Raw genomic sequence first — 19,466 nt, 5'->3', positions numbered from 1 at the left:
ACCGGTTTGGATTTGAAGGGAATGGGAAAAATACACTTCTGTTCCCTACTAATCGATATTTACAACTTATTCCCAAAGTAAACCATGTATACCGAAATGAGAAAAACAACTTGAGCATCAAAACGCTAATTGTCTGTTAATTTCCCCGACCTTGAATGACGTAATCGACAGATCAAGGGAATCATTCTGGAATCTGCAAATACACCATTCCAAACCTTCATGAGTTTCCACGTTTTTATAGGGTATCATTTTTACGTGTGTTTTTTTATAGGGCATAATATTTTAATATTATATGAATATTGTTATATCTAATACCAAGCACACTCAGTGTAGTTACCTAGTCTACTTCAACCTTTGTACAAAGACGGACTCATCCAAACTCCACTTTGTCTAAGACGAACCTACAGATGCGTCACACTTCTCAATACCGGGTGGATGTAATGACAAATCGATTCCCCATCCAATCTACAATATAAGTATTAATTTGCAACAATGCTATACGATGATATTGAGGCTGCTCGCTAGACACCCCCCCCCCCCCCTTTCCGTATCGATAGCTGGACATGAAGACGAAACATTGCTTGCTATGACAACCTATTCTTGCATCCGTACAAAATGCATTACAGCATTTAACATGCCTGAAGGAATATGATAATCCTGATAAAAGAGCAGACGACTGAAGTATACATCACTCAGCAGAAAGATGTACTGATTGTACTGATGTGTGAAGACTGTCCGATGTATCAATAAAAATATCAATATTTGAAAACAATCCACTCTCGTATCATGACGAAAAAAGAACAAGCCCCGATTCCATGGCTATGGGTAAACTATTAGCACCAAGAGAAGCTGTCCAATGATCTGCCTCATTTTGCCTCAACGGTGAAGCTGTCCAATGATCTGCCTCATTTTACCTCAACGGTGAAGCTGTCCAATGATCTGCCTCATTTTGCCTCAACGGTGAAGCTGTCCAATGATCTGCCTCATTTTACCTCAACGGTGAAGCTGTCCAATGATCTGCCTCATTTTATCTCAACGGTGAAGCTGTCCAATGATCTGCCTCATTTTACCTCAACGGTGAAGCTGTCCAATGATCTGCCTCATTTTACCTCAACGGTGAGGCTGTCCAATGATCTGCCTCATTTTACCTCAACGGTGAGGCTGTTTAAAAGCGTGACGTCATGTGCAATATTGGTCAAATATTGGGTCAATTATACATAATTGTGTCAAAGATATTCATACATAGGAACGTAGAATCGGACAATCCACAATGTAAAAACACTGGAGAGACACTTTAGTGTAGACCTACCACTCAGACAGTAGGTATCAGAAGGCTACAGATTATCGATAAATATCGATAAGTCATCCAAACATCGAATAATTGTTAGTAATTAATGAAGAATATATCGCCCAGCACAAAGCTTCTTAGATATCTACAAGTACTGCTAATAATAATAGCGTACATTCTTAATGCGCCATGACTGTCGTAAATGACACTCTTGGCGCCAAGTTATCAAATCAGGCTGTGCTCTTTAGAATGTTTTAAGGCTAATGAGGCTAAGAGACCAAAATATAACACCTTGGCAGGAGAAGTACACCTCGGTTAATGTGTACATCGCTGCATGCCTGACCAGACCAGCAATAATTATGGGACAAGCCCCTTCTCTTTACGATACAAGTGTACTAGCTTCCTATACATTCATTACGTAAGCACCTTCGGCTTTATGACACATCCGAAGGACATATCTATAACGGGGTGAAGTGTCAGTGACACAAGTGTCGCTAACGGGACTCGAACCCACACCAGAACGTGAATATGTAGCACACACAGCTCTGTCGACACTCGACATTACAAACCAGGCTGACCTGTGATGATGGGCTGAACAGTTCGGTGGATTCTTCTAAATCTCTCTTTCCCTTTAAGAGAGAGCAGAAAGAATGTTTGTATCTTGGGGAAATAATCGAGTGTGGATGAATAATGAGGAACAGACAGGTTGTGACATCCTCTCAATCAGACCCAGTCTACCCACGCGATGCAAGACATCTGGAATGGTAAATCTCATCATCACGTGATAAGAACCCCTCGGGGTTCAGTGTATCGATCACTAAAGGCTCCAAGCTCAAAAATGCCCCAGGAAAAACAACAGACGCAACATTAAAGTAATACGGATCATTTATAAATGTTCCCCTTATGTTATTAGTTATTTCAATCCAATAATTAAACTGTGACGACGCAGGTTTATTAAAAAGTAATCATCTTATTTTGCACAACTGGGCGTGGCCGTTGCAGACAGCACAAGGAAGTAAATGAGTGAGTTCAACTAGTATACAGGGCTGTGTATTGACATTATTAGACAGAGTTTTGCTTACGCGAGAACAACTCAAACTTCCCAAATCATGTTTTGATTAAACCTGCGTTCTTTGAATTATGTACATCTGTGTGTACACCTGGTATGATAATATTGTCAACAATTGCACTTAAAGGGTTTGTGTACGTTTGGTAATCACCCAAAGTTTGAAAATGAAACCACTTTATGTTTGCGACAACTTCTCCAAAATGGTACCACCTTTTGTAATGATATTTCCACAGGTAAATAACAAGGTATAAAATCAACATTTGCTTTTTTTCAAAAACCGGTTCAGAGAATTTATATTTTCCTGGGATGCCTGCCAATGAAGAATTACAAATCTTTGAAGTCAACTTGTTGTTAATACAAATGATGTTTTCCTCATGAAGCCCCATCCTGAGCTTAAGTCTTCTTAGCACTGACCTGCCACCTTCTAGAAGACAGGTGATGATGTTATCATCAATAGAAAAGACTTGAGGTGACAGCCTCTACTTATCGGGACTTTTATATGCCAAGGTTATCCCACTGCACCGTGTCTTACGTAAAGCTGTTCTTAACGCCACAATCTAGTAACACTTCAGCAACAAACAATCCAATCCATCCATGCTTTTCGGCCCATTTATACTGATCCAGAAAGGCAAGTAAATGTAAGTCAGGATCCGATTGTATACACCATATGGGGATTCTATTTATATGGTACAGCTCATAAACAGCATTATTGTTTGTCTGTCTATTTATTTATTTTGTTGAATTAATAATTGTATTACTTAATTGTGATTTATTTACGTCTTTGTTATGTATTTCATTTGTGTTTTTTTTTTATTCGTTATTTCTTGTTGTGTATTCATTGTTTATGTTTATATGTATTTATTTATTTTCTTGGTTTACTTGGTTACTGCAGTTCAACATGTACCTACTGCTACGATCATGACGTCATCCGCCAATAGTAACTATACTAAGCATGACATTCTAACATAAACATTATCAATTACTGTGTACACATTGCTATCAAGTGTATACAGATTAAGCTCCTATACGACATGTTCTAACATTACAAAGAATGCAAGGTAGGGCTGTGATTTGATTGAGAATTTTCATGACTAAAAAATAAGGAACTATACTTGTTAAATCGTTAACCCTCCTACTGCCTGACCATTCACAGAGTTTTGAAGGATTGATGTGCTATGTAAGCCTCGTGTCCCGCATCTTAACTTCGTATAGACCAAACATCGTACACGGAGTTATTATGAACAGTCATTTTACCATTACTTATAAATGGTTGGAATGCAGAAGAACATATAAATATTTAGCGTTATTTGTCCCAATTATTTTAGCATATTCACCATACTGATATAACAATAGTCACTAAAAGACACATGACACCCATAACATCCACAAAGTCACATTATATACATGCATAAAAGCGAATATCAAGTGTAATTCTTAATGTTTTTTTTTGTAATTTTTAAACATTTCGATTTTTTATGATTCTCTGTATTTTAAACTCAATTCAGCTTGTAGCTGCAATGTTTGAATGTGTTTTAATAAACCAATAATAAATCAAACCTGACAAACTTTCGGAACCTCAGTGCGAACTCTATGATTATATTATTATTATTCAACCAATGACAATGACTCGAGGCACGATCCAAACAAGACCCCCCCCCTTCTAGGGTTTCGAGAGAGAAACATTCCCCATTAAAACAAGATCCAGAAAGGTAGATCAGATCCGGATCTGATTCCTGCATTGTGGATTAACGGCTGGTGTAAACAGGATCAGAGTCTGACCCGGTTCAAGATCCCGCAATGTGGTTTAACAACGGTTAAACAGGATCAGAGTCTGACCCGGTTCAAGATCCTGCAATGTGGTTTAACAACGGTTAGACAGGATCAGAGTCTGACCCGGTTCAAGTCCTGCAATGTGGTTTAACAACGGTTAAACAGGATCAGAGTCTGACCCGGTTCAAGATCCTGCAATGTGGTTTAACAACGGTTAAACAGGATCAGAGTCTGACCCGGTTCAAGATCCTGCCATTCAAATCCACTTTCCGAAGAGGGTTGAACCCTGCAATATATCAACGTGGGATGGGAGATTTATTTGCAAAGTATAAAGCAATATGTAAACAAGTTTACAGTGAGCATCAGTTTTAGTGTATATAAGTTGGTTTGTGCTTACCTTGTTAACTGCTTGAATCGCAAACAAGTGGCACATTCACTTTGTAATCATCACATCAATCCACTTCGAATCAGAACCTGCCAATTAAAAATACATCAGTCAGTCCATGGCAATCAACTATTCCAACAACAACTTTCTGAATAATAGGCCAATTGCAATATCCCAACGATGGAATTCCTGAAAAGAGTTCCGATATAAATGAGGTAGGAATGTGAACCAATGTCTTGACATTGTGTAATCGTATCGTTCCGGTGGCAATTTACTCCAACCATGGAGGAATAAATCAGAACTAATTTATTCCTCCATGCTCCAACCAAGTCAACTTTACTAATGTCATTTTCTACGCGCAAATAAAACTGCAATATGGCACTTACGATGGTGTTACATTAAAGTGCAGGTGCCATGAGTACGCACATGCCATGGTAGGGTTGTGTCCATATCCAACGTGCACCACTGGTCTCAAATCTGGCATGCAAAACTTACTCTATCCAAATAACGCTCATCCAATTGTCAATAAAGCCTGTCCACTTTGCACACTGTACTGGTAAATACTCCTACATTACAAGAGAATTAGAATCTACGTGTTAGCAACAGAGGAAACAGTCTAGGAATGACACTCTGGCTCTGTGCGTTTGGTGAGTGCTTATAGCGCCCGCAAAATCAACACGCATGATCAATGGCTCGCTATAACAGTGTGTAACACACTGGTTTGCGTTTCATACCTAGCAACGGATTAGTAGTATAGGAGCTTATACTGTCGATGGAGCACAACGTATATGAACTTTGAAGTAAACTAGATCAGTTGTATTGTTTCAAAGTGGTGTAATCTGTTCTACTTTATCTGGGGATCAACTGATTGTTTTTGTTATTAGTTATTTTGTTGTTTGTCTCCTCATAGCGAAATGCACCAATTGTTGCTTGCCGTTCCGAAAGCGTGCTCCACCCCTGATCAGAACCCTTGCCTCTGCCTCCCGAAATGAGACCCGAAACTGCCCAGATGAACAGTTCGATGTGAATAGCCATCCCCTTATATCTCTTGACCCCCCCCCCCCCCCCACCACCACCCCCCGTTCCTCTACAAATCAGTGTCTGGCTAAGCGAATGAATGTCCAGAGGAATGGTGAAAGCACGTTTGCAGAGAATTCATAACATGCGTTTCGAAAGGTTTAATGAGACATAATGGGGAACTGTACAATAGGTTGTGTATTCTGAATTAATCAGTATTTTTACAATGATGAAGACCACATAAACACATTATCTGGGGCTAAATTTCATTAACGTTTAGTCCTTAAAGCCATTGGACACTTTCGGTACAGAAAAAAAAATAAAAGTTCACAGATTTACAAATAATTTGCAGGGTTTACAGAAGGTAATGGTGAAAGACTTCTCTTGAAATATTGTTCCATGAAATGCTTTACTTTTTGAGAAAACATTAAAACAATATCAATTCTCGATAGCGAGAATTACGAAATTATTTTAAACACATTTCATGACACGCCGAAACGTGCGGAAACCAAGGGTGGGTTTTCCCGGTATTTTCTCCCGACTCCAATGACCGATTGAGCCTAAATTTTCACAGGTTTGTTATTTTATATATAAGTTGTGATACACGAAGTGTGGGACTTGGACAATACTGTTTACCGAAACTGTCCGATGGCTTTAAACTGTATACAAGGTAACCATGTTCTCAACGATACAGTTATAATTTGAGATTCCTTTTCAATACATTGAAATCTAAAACTCGAGCAAATTATTGCATGGCCTGAACATAATATGACGTCACTCTCCGAGGCTCGAATAAAGGAGACCAGCCAAGTTACTTACACGTTGGTGGCGGTATTCTAGATCAACCTGTATCTAATTGATTTGATTCCTTGTCAGCCACCTGATGGAAGAGACATCCTTACTACAGCTTTGCTTGACAGAAGAACACATTTCCAGTGACATTTATTTGCAATCAAGACGTTGCGTCTATTTAATGGTGCGAATTTATAAGGAAGCTGTTTGATAGATACGACGACAGGTTGTGTCTATTAGTAGACTATACACAGTGTGGCACAGTAATGAGGTTGTGTAAAGATACTACGGTTTCACCCAGTCAACATGCCCCCCCCCCCCCCCCCCCAACCCTTTGTAATGTCCCAATCTGCGTTTACAGGTTATAAACTTGTCTTAATTTGATTATATGAGATGATAAAATAAGCCGGGTTTAAACATCAGTAAGTTGTCAGAAAACGTTTTTTTCAAAGGGCACTTTGGCGAACTCTGTGTCTGTTTGGCATGTTAGGTGTGTGGAGATAACGCAACATTCATAACGAAATGAATTTGTGGTGGAGTTTTTTTTTTTTGGGGGGGGGGTCAGGAGAACTCGATAAAGATGTGTCTGTTCTTCTTCGGTTCGATTCTTAATCTGGTCAGTAGAAGCATGAAATATATAAGTGTATGTATTGATTTATTTCAAAGCTTTACGTATCATATAGAGGGCGCTCCTCGCTGCTTTATAATCTCAAATACAAGGCAACATTTTTGAAAGTCCAAGCGTGTAACGCAATGTGTCAAACTGCTAACGGCCTGAACCAAGACTACACAAGAGATGTCGTCTTAGCCTGAATGATTTCAGATGATTGTTGTCAAAGGACCAAACGTAAACAATATTGTTCAAAATCCGCCAACATTTCATCAACAATCTCAAAAATTCCACTATTCATCATCTTGAAAATGTCAAGAGCCCAAGCATCTTCCGAAGACAAGATTCTATATTCAGGATGACATCATCTCCAGATAAAATACTGGAAGACGTCATCATTCTGCATTAAGATCTCAGAACTTTAACAAGTTCGATGGCACTTCCAAAGTTCCGTAAAGATCTACTCTCTCTCTCTCTCTCTCACTCTTTCTTGAGTTTGCTCCATGCAAGAGGTTTTGAACAAATATTAACCTCGTAGGGTTTTCAGGCTATACATACCAATTACATGTACTTGTGCTTAATTAAATGTAATGTTGTAAATAAACATTCTGTTCCCACTTACACAAATTATTAACGAAGAAAACGACAAGGCAAGTATAAAATTAATTTTCTCTTTTATTTTGTATCCTCGTTAAAAACATCCTCTGGTATGATCTAAGATGTCAAACTACACACATACAAGAATAATGTTGAATACCGGGAGGCTGCACACTTCCCTTAAGATGCAAGGTCGTCATAATTTGTGATTCGTGCCGGGTCAGTGAAGTGAAAATGAATTAATCATTATGCCTGAAAGGTTTCAGAACTCATAGCAATTATCTCAGAGTTTAAACCGGTCCCGTGTTTCTCCTTCTCTTTTCGAGCGCCCTCTTAGGTAGCGCAGATGCCAACCCGTTCCTTTATTATGGTGAAATTATTTCAAGTCAACACTTGTAACCAGTAGTGCAAAAGGTTTAATCTGGCAGTTTCGAAACCAATAGCCAGCAACATATTCTAAGGAGAGGTCCCGATTGAAAAGTCTGCCGTTTGAAGCCAATGACCAGCCGATGTATAGGTTAACTAATAAGAATAGAAGCATCTGACATTCAGAATAATATTGGCTAGAGGCAATATTATTTGTCAAATAATATCAATTTAATAGAGATAACTGTTTTTGTACTTCCATCCTGCTGGAGGTCTTGTTGGTATACCGCTCACTGTCACTCAATTACTACAGCTAAATCACCCTCGGCATTTCCACAATCTATTCTTCATCGGTTAGCATTGTAACGCCTTGTCAATTCTCCATTCTCAAGGTTTGCATGATGTGGGGCTAGTGAGAGGTCGAGAACAGGCTAGCCTTCTCACGAGTCGTGAAATATTACCCTAGGCGGTTTGGTAGATGCACGGAGGCACATGTGGTGATTCAGTTTGGGTTTATGTATAAAGATCGAGTCGAGCGTTTTAAGCTTGTCTGCAGGGCTAAGTAATTGGCTTATCGCTTACTTCTTACTCGTATTTGTATGTTTCGATGCTCGAAGATATTGTTGTTGCAATTTTGTGCGGGGGCCCCATCGTTGGTCACTCTCGTTACATTTTAACCATAGCTCCGCTCTATTAGTACAGTCCACCTGACGTCACCAGCCCCCCCCCCCTCCCCACACCGCACCGCTAAAGATGGTTAGGTTTGGCACATGACGTCACAATCCTAAGGCGGAGTCTGTGTCCACCATCTTAGTTCAAGTTAAAAAGAAGTGCAACGCTTAACTATAAAAATTGTGTTGAGAAAAAACACTTGCTTCTTATCAGATCGGAAATTCAAAAATCTAAAATGTAGCCACATCGTCACAGCTCCCCCCTTCCCCACCCACCCAAGTAGAGAAAAAAAATTACTTATTACTTACAATTAGCTACTTAGTTGAAGGTATCTCTTGGCCTTCTTGGATAACCTTTCCCACTCCAGTCTGTTTGTAGCTAATTACTCTGCATCACGAAGTGGAATTTGGACATCTTCTTTGACTTAATCCTCCTTTCCATTGCTTGTATTTCCACGAAGTATACGATGCACACATACATGGGGTTTCTGTGTATCAATGAGGGAAACATTAGAAAACAACGTAATCAAGTATACAGTTCAATAACAAAAACTCGTTTTTAACTACTGGGGTGCAATTTGAACCCGTATTGGATTTGAACCGTGGGTTATACAGGTGAGAAAAATAGCACGTAGTTAGTATTAGTGCCTGAGTCAACAAACATTCTTTGGCTCCGTGCTATGGACAAAGTTGTCATGATTAAAGAGAATGTGTCGTGCGTGATAACGATGCCAATAAAACTTGCATATACTTTGTGTTTAGCTTTGTCTTTTACAAGGGTACACAACATAGCCGTTACGGTACTTATGTCGAATTTAAGAGTTCTACGGATGGTTTCGTCTTCTCTCGAGTTAGGACGAGTAAATCGCCCTAACTTGAGACGCTTCCTACAGAAAAGATCTCAAATATTAAAGGATCAATCTTAAATTTTATAATTGATCCTAGTTAGGAAGAGTTTTTGAAATTAAGCCCCTATTCAAAGAGTTTTTAACTAGAAGTCGTACGAGAAAAAAGCTTCTAAAAATAGGAGTATTTCTCTTTAAAGGCAGTGGACACTATTGGTAATTACTCAAAATAATTAGCATAAAACCTTACTTGGTGATGAGTAATGGGAAGAGGTTGATGGTATGAAACATTGTGAGAAACGGCTCCCTCTGAAGTGCCATAGCTTTCGAAAAAGAAGTAATTTTCCACGAATTTGATTTCGAGACCTCAGATTTAGAACTTGAGGTCTCGAAATCAACCATCTAAACGCACACAACTTCGTGTGACATGGGTGTTTTTCTCTTTCATTATTATCTCGCAAGTTCGATGACCGATTAAGCTCAAATTTTCACAGGTTTGTTATTTTATGCATATGTTGAGATACACCAACTGTGAAGGCTAGTCTTTGACCATTACCAATAGTGTCCACTGCCTTTAAGACAATCATGGTTAGTAAGCCGTGACTGTTCTATTTTCGTACCTCATTCACACATTGTGTTCTGTCCTTCATTCTCCATGGTGTGAAGAGAGAGTGTCGGCTGTCTAACGCCGTGTAAAACACAAAGTTATCAAACCTTCTTATCATAGTTGTATCTGACTTCGTCTTCCTTTTTAGGTTTTTTTCTTTTGATCTAATTGTGTCTGACACAAAACTCATCATACATTTTGGTTAAAGCCAGAGTCTCATTTTGCAGAGCGTAATTCTTTGCAGCGTTTTTAACCCTAACCTATTTTGTGTTTGCTGCTTTATCGATTACCTATTTCTGTATTCGCTGCTAAATCGATTACCTCTTCTGTATTTGCTGCTATGTCGATTACATAATTCTGTATTCGCGCGACAGGGACTCTTGTATGATGGGCTAAATTTTGTAAATATTTAATCATTGGCTGATTGAGAAGCTTGGTCGAAATTTCAAGTCTCGTCATACTTTCAATTATAAATAGGCATAATTTTGATATGCAGCTAGCTGTCTTTTCATAGTTAATTCAAGTTTAATACAGTCTTCAATAATTGAGTAGTTACTCTAATCCGTGAGCCTATAAGCCTATCCATCATTTGACAGCCCAGTGTGTATACAGGCAGACAGTTGTCAGCATTCACCTTTAGTTTGTGCGTGAAATGCAACCCTTTAAACTAAAGGTCTGTATATTATTGGACATAAATTCAGACGTGATGTACCAGCGACACGTTACATTACAGACATTATTATTGGCACAAGCATCTTATAATTCTTCCCACAAGTAAAACTAGGTGACCAAAGCTGGAACCAATCCGCTCATTTTAAGGCTGTGTGCTGGGAATCAGTATTTTTTTACAGAATCGATACCGCAGACGAGGAACTTGGCAAATATGATGAAAGACTAAAGGATAATTTAAGGAAGCGGTGAAGTCGCTCTCAATTCTCTTCTTAAAGCAACACTTTATCTGTAGCTTTTTCACAAAATGTATGGCTAATTTTACCGACTCCTTTATTATGATTACGTTTAACAAAATAAGATGGCATACTTGCTAATGAAACACGAGACTCAATAATGTTGTTTTTGTACAGAATCGATTCCATTTTCACGTCTCAAGTTTAAATTGACCTGTCATTTCTAGTCATTGTTACACCTTTCTCCTCTCCCACAGAAAAATTACTGTTTCCATGGTGTTGAAATAAGAATTCGTTTGGGAGAGAATAGTTTGGCTTTAGGTACACTGGTTTCTTATCTTTATCCAGCACAACTCAAGTTTTCACAAAACAACTTAATTGACAACCGACGTTTAAACTTTGATTGTGTGTTCTGATTGTGTTGTTCTTTCTCCTCCAGTTATGAACCTGGCTTGTTGCGATTTGAGTCGTTTATGCTTAAACTTAACGTTGGGAGAGTTATTAAAAACACAACACCCCACCAGTACTATCAGACAAAGCTGTGTATGCCTATAATGGAAAACACATTAAAAGTAACAAAAGTTACAAGTTGTAATTGAGGTTTAAAAAAGTCAATGCTTGGAAAATTAACTGATAAGCCTTTAGTTACTAACAGGCAGGAATCTGGCGATGTTCATCGTCTATAACTGAAAACGTCACAAGCAGATATCGACCAGTGGTCACAAGAGGGCGGTAGTAATATTTATTGGTTGCACTAAATATAATAATATGTGACAAGGTTGTTTGGGGGAAAGATGTGGGGCCTTCTGAAACAATACACGAAACGACTTGAAACACGACTGCATTTTGTATCACTACTCGCTCCATCTGATTGGTCCTTGTTTTCAAACTGGAAACGCAATTTGATTGTGGTTATTATATTACTATTCAATAGTTGTGATTTGAAATTTCCTTTATAAACAATCATAAATGGGGAGTAGAGCAGTACACTCCCCACAGTTGATATCTTTGACCAAACCTTCGACACAAACAAGGTTATACACAAGAAATGACAGCCGTCCTAGCTTACCTCGCAAGGCATCCCAATGAAATAGCAGAGACCAACACCCAGCGCCTATTTTTGTTATGCATGACTCTGGTATTTGGGTTCACATCCTCTCTCTGTCTAAGACGATGCTAGAATAACCCTCGACCCATTGTGACACATCAGCTAGCATAGCCGTGCTCTTTGTCTGACCGCGCCCTTTACTGCACGTACCTAATCATTCCCTTTATTCACAACTCCATATCTGACCGGAGTATAATACTCTTAGGAATTTCAGAGGGATCTACAATAGCAGACCAAATAAGGTACAACATTTACATATCAACCAAGAACATGAATACTTCGTATGCATGGGGAGCTGCCTGATAGATTCATCAGGCACAATCCAACTTACATTAGACTCACAACTATATTACTGAAAGAAAAACAATCTTTATTTACGTCGTGTCACGTCCATTTGAAAAAACTTTGACACAGGCACCCATTGTCTAATACCCCTGGTGATATTATGGTTCTTAAGTAAAATTATTAACAATACAACTTTCAGTTGGGTTGCTATAAAGGATTTTCACAAAATTGATTTCAATTAAAATTAAACCTGACGTATTCCCACAGTCTGTATTATGCTAAACAACCCTCTCAATCCTGTCAAATGCTTGTTCTTTGTCGATACTTAATATCAAGTATCTTATTTAGTTTCTTTATAAAAAAAAACATACTATCTTAGTTTATATTTGTATTTCTGTCTTTAACACCACAATATTGATCAGTATCTTTAATGAACGGCATCATTCTTTTTAAACGGTGTCTTAATATGACACTGGAAATTACAATTTTAATTGGAGGACTTATCAGTTTAATCAGTTACTTTCCCTTACATTATATGGTTGGTTTTTTTGTAGTTAAATACGAATCATTGTATTGTTCATGGTTGGAGTGAGAGAGCCACTCTGGTAGCATCATCAATAACTGGAATCAATTAATCTGTAATAACGTGCCAATACTACTATTGATAAAATACTAAAACTCGGTGGTTAAAACATCTAAACCATGTGATTTTAAAGTGTTCGTTGAATAACTTGGTTTGACAAACTTCAATTCAATAATTGAAACTCTTTAAATTATCAACTTATGCATTTAATGCATTAACATTCTCAGCGGAGTATAACTAATTATAATAAATTAATTAACATAATAAATACACATCCATTTTGAATCAGAAAAATAAAATAAGATGTTGCAAACTGCTTCCATTTTGGTGCTTGTTTCTCTGAGTTTTCTTTTTTTTAGACAATCTTTGGATATCGAAAAACGTAGACTGGACTGATGTGTATCCAAGGTCGATTGTTTATAAATGCATTTGAGCTTGCTGCTTACACGTAGACTAGATCTTCATTTCTTGCCTTCGTACTGAAACTGTCAGTTCATGTCTTGGGACGAGACTAAGTTGTTAATTACACCTCCTGAGGGATTATTTCAAAAGGCATTTGCATGCAACGTAGTCTCATCTCATGCAAGGAATTGGCAGTGTTACAGTAAAAATACTAAAAAAGCCCTTCCGCTTTTTTTCCCCCACTATTTCTTATTAATACGTGAAATAACTTAATTTATTTGTTTAAATAAAAACCATCTTAAAAATTATTATCTTGATTGTACCTCACTAATATAGGTAAACAGTAAGTAAATCAATGTACCCCTTAACGGTTGTCATCTATCATACCCCCCCCCCCCCCCCCACCCGCCCTTAATGCTTGATTCAGCACACACCCTTTTTAATAGTTTCCTATTTTTAACCACAATTTAAAGCGCCTTGGTTGATTTTAATCACGGAATCCCCCGTCGGATCAACCAACATGGAGGCAACATGTTTAGTCTGGTGCTCATCAGACTGATAACGTAGGTGAGACTCATTGGATAGGATAACTTTCTCTATGAATTGCCCAATCTCCCTAGGATGCCGAGATATGTCCATGGCCGGTAGCAAAACCTTCGCAGCAAGCTCTTTTAAGAGAATTGATGTTGTATTATCCAAATTTAAACAGATATCTGCGTTCTTCAAACTCTCCTCGCCTTTTTTTTTTAATTGTGTTGAAACGGCTCCAAGTTCAATGATGCTGGTCCTAAAGTTAACGTTACAAAGAAAACAAAAAATTAAATACACAATTTTAGCCTTAAGGTAAAGAATGCGCTTTTTCTTGAACGAACAACTTTAATGACAGCCCTTTCATTTATCATGGAATTCCTCTCTGTGTTTGTGGGGTCAAAGTTATGCGCAGAAAAACAAGTCCTGTGGGTCAATTCTTTGATTCTGAAAAAGACCAACTATGTGTAAGCCCCTGTGTAAACCCAAAACATTTATAAACAATGGAATCATTCAAATGACTGCATAAGGACATTATTTCAAAATGGGTGTCACGAAAAACACACAAACAAAATGAAAACAATGGGAAAATACGGCATTATTACAAACATTTGTATAATGTTTGCAAACAATCAAGTTTGTTCACCCAGTAGACATCAGCAAATGCAGAATACAAACATAAGGCTATCTTTGATTCTATACAAATACAATCTAACTGCCCGATCTGAATGTCAAATGATATTAATACCTGATCCCGTAACATTTTTGAAGAACTACTGCCAATCCTTCCGACATTCCCTCCAATGCGAACTTGGATGCACTGTAAAACCCTAAAAAGGGAAACGCTGTAAAGAGAGATAAAACCAGGACTCGATTTCACAAAGCAATAATTATTCAGACATTCACCGTATAACAAATTGTAAATAACCCATAGTGATTTTAATATATCATTATACTTTGCAACACGATTGCTTTGCAGTTAAGATCCATCGTACTCACTTAGTGAAATCGGCCTCTGGGGTAACTTAACATTAGACACGCTAACGTTAAGAATAACCCATTACGGATCGTTATACCTGTACGATGCCACAGTATTATGGAAAAATGTTCCAGTTTGACGTTTGTTCCTTCCTTTCGCCCAGTCAGTGTTAAAAAACACTGCCTAAGAGAAAACTTTCTTAAGCAACTCTGCGGTTCCTTGCAATCCCTCCCAATCTTCCACCATTTTGACGGTGGGTTGAAAAGAGTTGCGAAATTAGTAGATCAAAGTGAATACTTAATGGTTCTAATTGGATAGGAGAAACTGAGTTAGTTAAGTAGAAACTTAATTAGTTCAGTACACAGACTGTCGTCTCCAAGCTCCCGATCCAACCTAATTCTCAAAACATAGCAAGATGTAAATCTACTGTCATCTCATCCTTACCTTTTACACCAACTCCACTTGTAATATTGATGAGATGGCCTGATTGGTGACTCTTCATGCTCGGTAACACAGCTTGCATGACTCTTGCAGGCCCCCACAAATTGACGTTCATTATTTCTTGAGCAATATCCAAGCTCTCGGAAGATTCATCGTATAAGTCAAAATCAAGTCCTACAATTCCTGCATTGTTAACTGTGGGAAGATTCAAAGAACAACAAGTAAATTAACATTAACAAGTTTTTAGTTTGAAACGACAACAACGTGTAATAATAGATGTTAAATTTAAATCGGGGATAAAGAATACTTTGGTTTTAGCCTAAACACCTATGGACGATGTGACCTATGTTTACATTCAAACCGCCCTCTGTTGAAAAAAACACTGTATACGTCATGTTTCGCCGGGCAAAAAGACGCGTATAGTCATGGTAAGATTGCATACACTTTCTAGCTGGCTGCCAAAACACAAAGGTTTTGCCCGGCGGTATGCGCGCGAATCATGTTATGGTTTTCGAGTGACGTCAGAGGTCACATCGTCTATAGATGTGTTTGTTATAGCTCCGTTATTACATCGCGGCATCGGCATCGTAGAACGGAGAGTTTGGAACGAACTAAAGATGGTTATAAAGACCCTACTACACAACCTTCACCGTTATCACATAATTATATTAAATGTTAAATTTCACAGGCTATTTAATAAGGACTAGCGGGATGCCGCGCTGTGACTGTGACATCACAAAGGACGCTTGCACTCAATCACAAAGTTATACACGCTCGCGCTTTGACTGTGACGTCACAAACAACACATATTCCCAACCCACGGGTACTCCGAAATTGACCCCAGGACGCATCATTTTAGCAGGGTGCGGGCACCACTTAACGTGAAAACAACATGGCGCCGCCCATGCGATTTAAGCGCTTTTATAATATAGATGAAAAACAATCCACGTTGTCTTAAATTTTGACCCAGACTCCCACAGTCACCGTTGTTATAGGCTTGATTCAATTAAATTAACATTGCATCCAGTCGAAACATCAACCAATAAAATGTACCTTAATTTAGATAAACTTGGCTCTTTAAAAACAAATGATGGGAAAAGATTCTACCAATATCAACGATGAACTGGGTATTAAGTCCCTTTAATCGAAGTATTGTCTAATGACATCAGTTGACAAAACAATAACTAATTATTATCACTTACTGACAACGTCGATTTTGTCATTTGCTCGTAAGATTTCTGCCACCGCTGACCTAACTGATACCTTCTTAGTCACGTCAAGTTCTCGGATGAAGAGGCTCTTATCCTTTGAGTCACCAGCTGCCTCTTCAAGATCACTAATGTCAGACAGTTCCTTAACTGTGGCATAAACCTGATGACGTCAAAAAAAAATATTAAAAATTGCAAAAGCCATCTCACAATAATATGACGGGTGGGGTCTAAAGCCGTAACATGCGTGTGTCTTCCTTCACAACATTTTAAAGAATAACCATTGTCTAAAAATACACTGAACGAGAGAGTATTTTTTAAGCATTTATACCTGGTGAGAACCTGACACTTAGAAGGGTCAAGGTTGACTTGGGTCAACATCATCATCATCTTCTTCCTTCGTCCATGACGGAATAGTAGAAGCAGCTTTGATGAAATGGTGCCAGGTTACTTTTTATCTCTCATGAGTTTTTTCTCTTCAAAATGAGATTCGAAAAAAAAATCGGCAGAGAAGGTCGTCAACATATTTTTTACATTTATAAATTGGGATTGGCATTGTGAGCAGCCTCATTTTAAAAGATTCCAGACAGGGCCCAGTCTGGTACCCTGTGGTACACCACCTTCAAGCTCCAAATAGTCGGAGTTGACGTTGACCTCGTTAAACCTGACACACTGAATGCTAAAACCACAAATCCATGGTACAATAATAATAGTCAATGATGACACCAAGCTGAATAATTTCTCAGTTCAAAGAATTGTTAACCGGACTTTACACAGTCTTCTCAAAAGTTGGTTTTAATATAATCATAAAGTGCTTTATAGACTAAGGAATGTAACATTGTCATCTAATAGAGCATACACAAAATACTCCATCGTAACTCTTTGGTAAATCCAAATGTTAACTATGACGTAATTTGATTTTCCAATGTCAGGCTTGAAGCTTTTGCGTGGTGTGGATGCATGTAATATAAAATGCAATATTAGTAAGCGTCAAGTTCAACAAACACAAGATAACCTTGAAGTTGTGCTCGGATTCCTTTGCTAGGTATGTAGCTGTAGCCAGTCCAACCCCTGACGAGCAGCCCGTAATCAGAACAACTAACGGTGATGACATTGCCAGTCCGATATGCAGAGGAAACTAAACAGAAAAGCAAGTTGAGAGTTTGTAGAAAGTCTCAAATGTAACACGTTACCCTACTCTTGAAACCAGTCAGCCCTGGAGAACGGCATGGGGAGTATCTGTACAACAAGTGATCTTTATACCATGGCGGGAATCAACAATAATAATTATACCTTCCTGATAGCACTCCATGTTAACTATTAACTTGATCACGAGCCCATTAGTTCCTCAATATAACTATATTAAGTCACTCAGCGACATGGAAGGCTAAATACAGGATTCACCTTTGCCTGTGTAGACATATTGCTCAATTATACACTCTTCACGACAAACGATTTATGAACATTTTCAGTGTATATGACTGATAAAAATGAGTGCATGGTTCAACCGTGTCGTGTGTTGACCTCAAATCAACAATGAATCTACTAAATATAATTGGTTTACCCTAGAGCTTCTAACTTGCAAATAGCCACCGATGGCGTCAGGGGGTCAATGCATATCATTATCAAACAGTTGACTCTCGGCGGAAAGGTGCATTTTGGACTTTGATTTTCTAAATGCAGATTTTAGTGAAAAGTACTTATCAACCGGTATCTACGATGTCTATTCGGCCATAAAATGGTAGTACGTGGTTTTAGATAATCCTAGCTTCGCTCCTTACACACCCCACATCACTCACAATGAACCTGAACCTTTCCGAAAACGACATAATGGCCAAGTTCAACAGTACGATAATAGTTTCACGTAGAGCTCTGAACAGATGACTTTGTGGAGACCCAACCTACCCGCAACCGATTCAAGTATCAGAGAGTGGTGGATGCCTACCACAAGAACTGAGATGTGGCTGATAGACACATACATCAAATCAGTTGATAGGTTCTGAAGGTCCGTTCCCAACACCCAGACACCCAAAGTCGACCATCCAGCCACAAGGCACTGTTGCACTGGACAGGTCGGCTCCAGCCTCCTGCCTATAGGAAGATAAGAGTCTCAAATCCTGGCGTGGGTTTAAAGGAACACGTTGCCTTGGATCGGACGAGTTGGTCTATTCAAAGCGTTTGAAACCGTTTGTTATGAAATGCATATGGTTAGAAAGATGTTTTAAAAGTAGAATATAATGATCCACACAAGTATCACTCGAAACTGCACGGTTTTCCTTTTACGTCGCGAACTATCACGGTCGGCCATTTATGGGAGTCAACATTTTGACTCCTATAAATGGCCGACCGTGTTAGTCGACGGGTAAAAAGAAAACCACGCAATTTCGAGGCACATTGTGTAGATCATTGTATTCTACTTGTACAATATCTTTCTAACCATACACATTTTACAACAAACGGTTACAGAACGATTTTCAAAGACCAACTCGACCGATCCAAGGCAACGTGTTCCTTTAAGTCGATCACTGCCTGAATGGAGGTGTAAGAACCAAGAGGTTCTAGCCATCAAATTGAAGGAGAAACGAAACAGCAAAGTGGAGAACTGTGTCTATTGCCATAAAACCGCACTACTAAGGCTTTTACTGGGTTATGGTGTGGCTAATGATGATGACACTCTTCAGTATATACACTCATCAAGGTTGGACAGAACCCCCTGGCTGACTCGATGGTGGTTGAGTGCAACATCATGAGAGTGTCTTTATCCCTACATCGATACACAAGAGGGCAATAAGTACTGGCCCGCTTCAAGTAACACTACCGACTTAAGAATCCAGTGTTGAAAAATTGAGTGCATTTAGTATTTACATCTGAATTGTTTCAGCTGTTAGTTTTTCCTGGTGATTTTCAACCAGTGAGAGTTAAGATCAAAGCATCTCATCCAACCTAGATAAATAGCATGCATTTTGAATTTTAAAACCACTGCTCTCATCCAAACACTTCAAATCAGGGA

At 38.6% G+C, this 19,466-nt stretch overlaps 2 protein-coding genes across 3 annotated transcripts in view; both read right to left on the bottom strand.

Annotated features, from left to right (window-relative positions):
• LOC139953282 (synaptotagmin-15-like) overlaps positions 1-5,119 on the bottom strand; it is a 58,116-nt gene extending 52,997 nt beyond the window's left edge. The window contains exons 1-2 of one of the 2 annotated variants that reach the window (XM_071952759.1): positions 5,008-5,119; positions 4,525-4,601 (exon numbers count right to left, since the gene is read on the bottom strand). The gene's annotated coding sequence lies outside the window, so the exon portion shown is untranslated. Of the gene's footprint in view, positions 1-4,524; positions 4,602-4,898 lie in introns of both variants that reach the window. The other variant, XM_071952761.1, reaches the window with a different exon arrangement.
• Positions 5,120-13,716: 8,597 nt separating this feature from the next.
• LOC139953093 (retinol dehydrogenase 8-like) lies at positions 13,717-18,532 on the bottom strand. The gene is made up of 6 exons (XM_071952503.1): positions 18,402-18,532; positions 17,472-17,594; positions 16,451-16,619; positions 15,252-15,443; positions 14,577-14,673; positions 13,717-14,087 (listed from the first exon to the last, which is right to left on the bottom strand). Exons 1-6 carry the CDS (start codon positions 18,435-18,437, stop codon positions 13,757-13,759), a joined length of 948 nt encoding a protein of 315 aa, XP_071808604.1. The 5' UTR covers positions 18,438-18,532; the 3' UTR covers positions 13,717-13,756.
• Positions 18,533-19,466: the final 934 nt, after the last annotated feature.

The sequence above is a fragment of the Asterias amurensis genome, chromosome 21 (assembly GCF_032118995.1).
Source record: "Asterias amurensis chromosome 21, ASM3211899v1".
Lineage (NCBI taxonomy): Eukaryota > Metazoa > Echinodermata > Asteroidea > Forcipulatida > Asteriidae > Asterias > Asterias amurensis.
Note: the sequence above shows the minus strand (reverse complement) of the source record. Positions and strands in the feature narration are given on the sequence as shown.

Coding starts and splice junctions, on each gene's coding strand:
- LOC139953093 (XM_071952503.1), bottom strand. CDS start 18,437: ATGTATGTGTCTATCAGCCACATCTCAGTTCTTGTG. Junction 16,620..17,471: donor AATCCGAGCACAACTTCAAG/GTTATCTTGTGT, acceptor TGACGTCATCAG/GTTTATGCCACAGTTAAGGA. Junction 14,088..14,576: donor CAAAAATGTTACGGGATCAG/GTATTAATATCA, acceptor CGTTAACTTTAG/GACCAGCATCATTGAACTTG.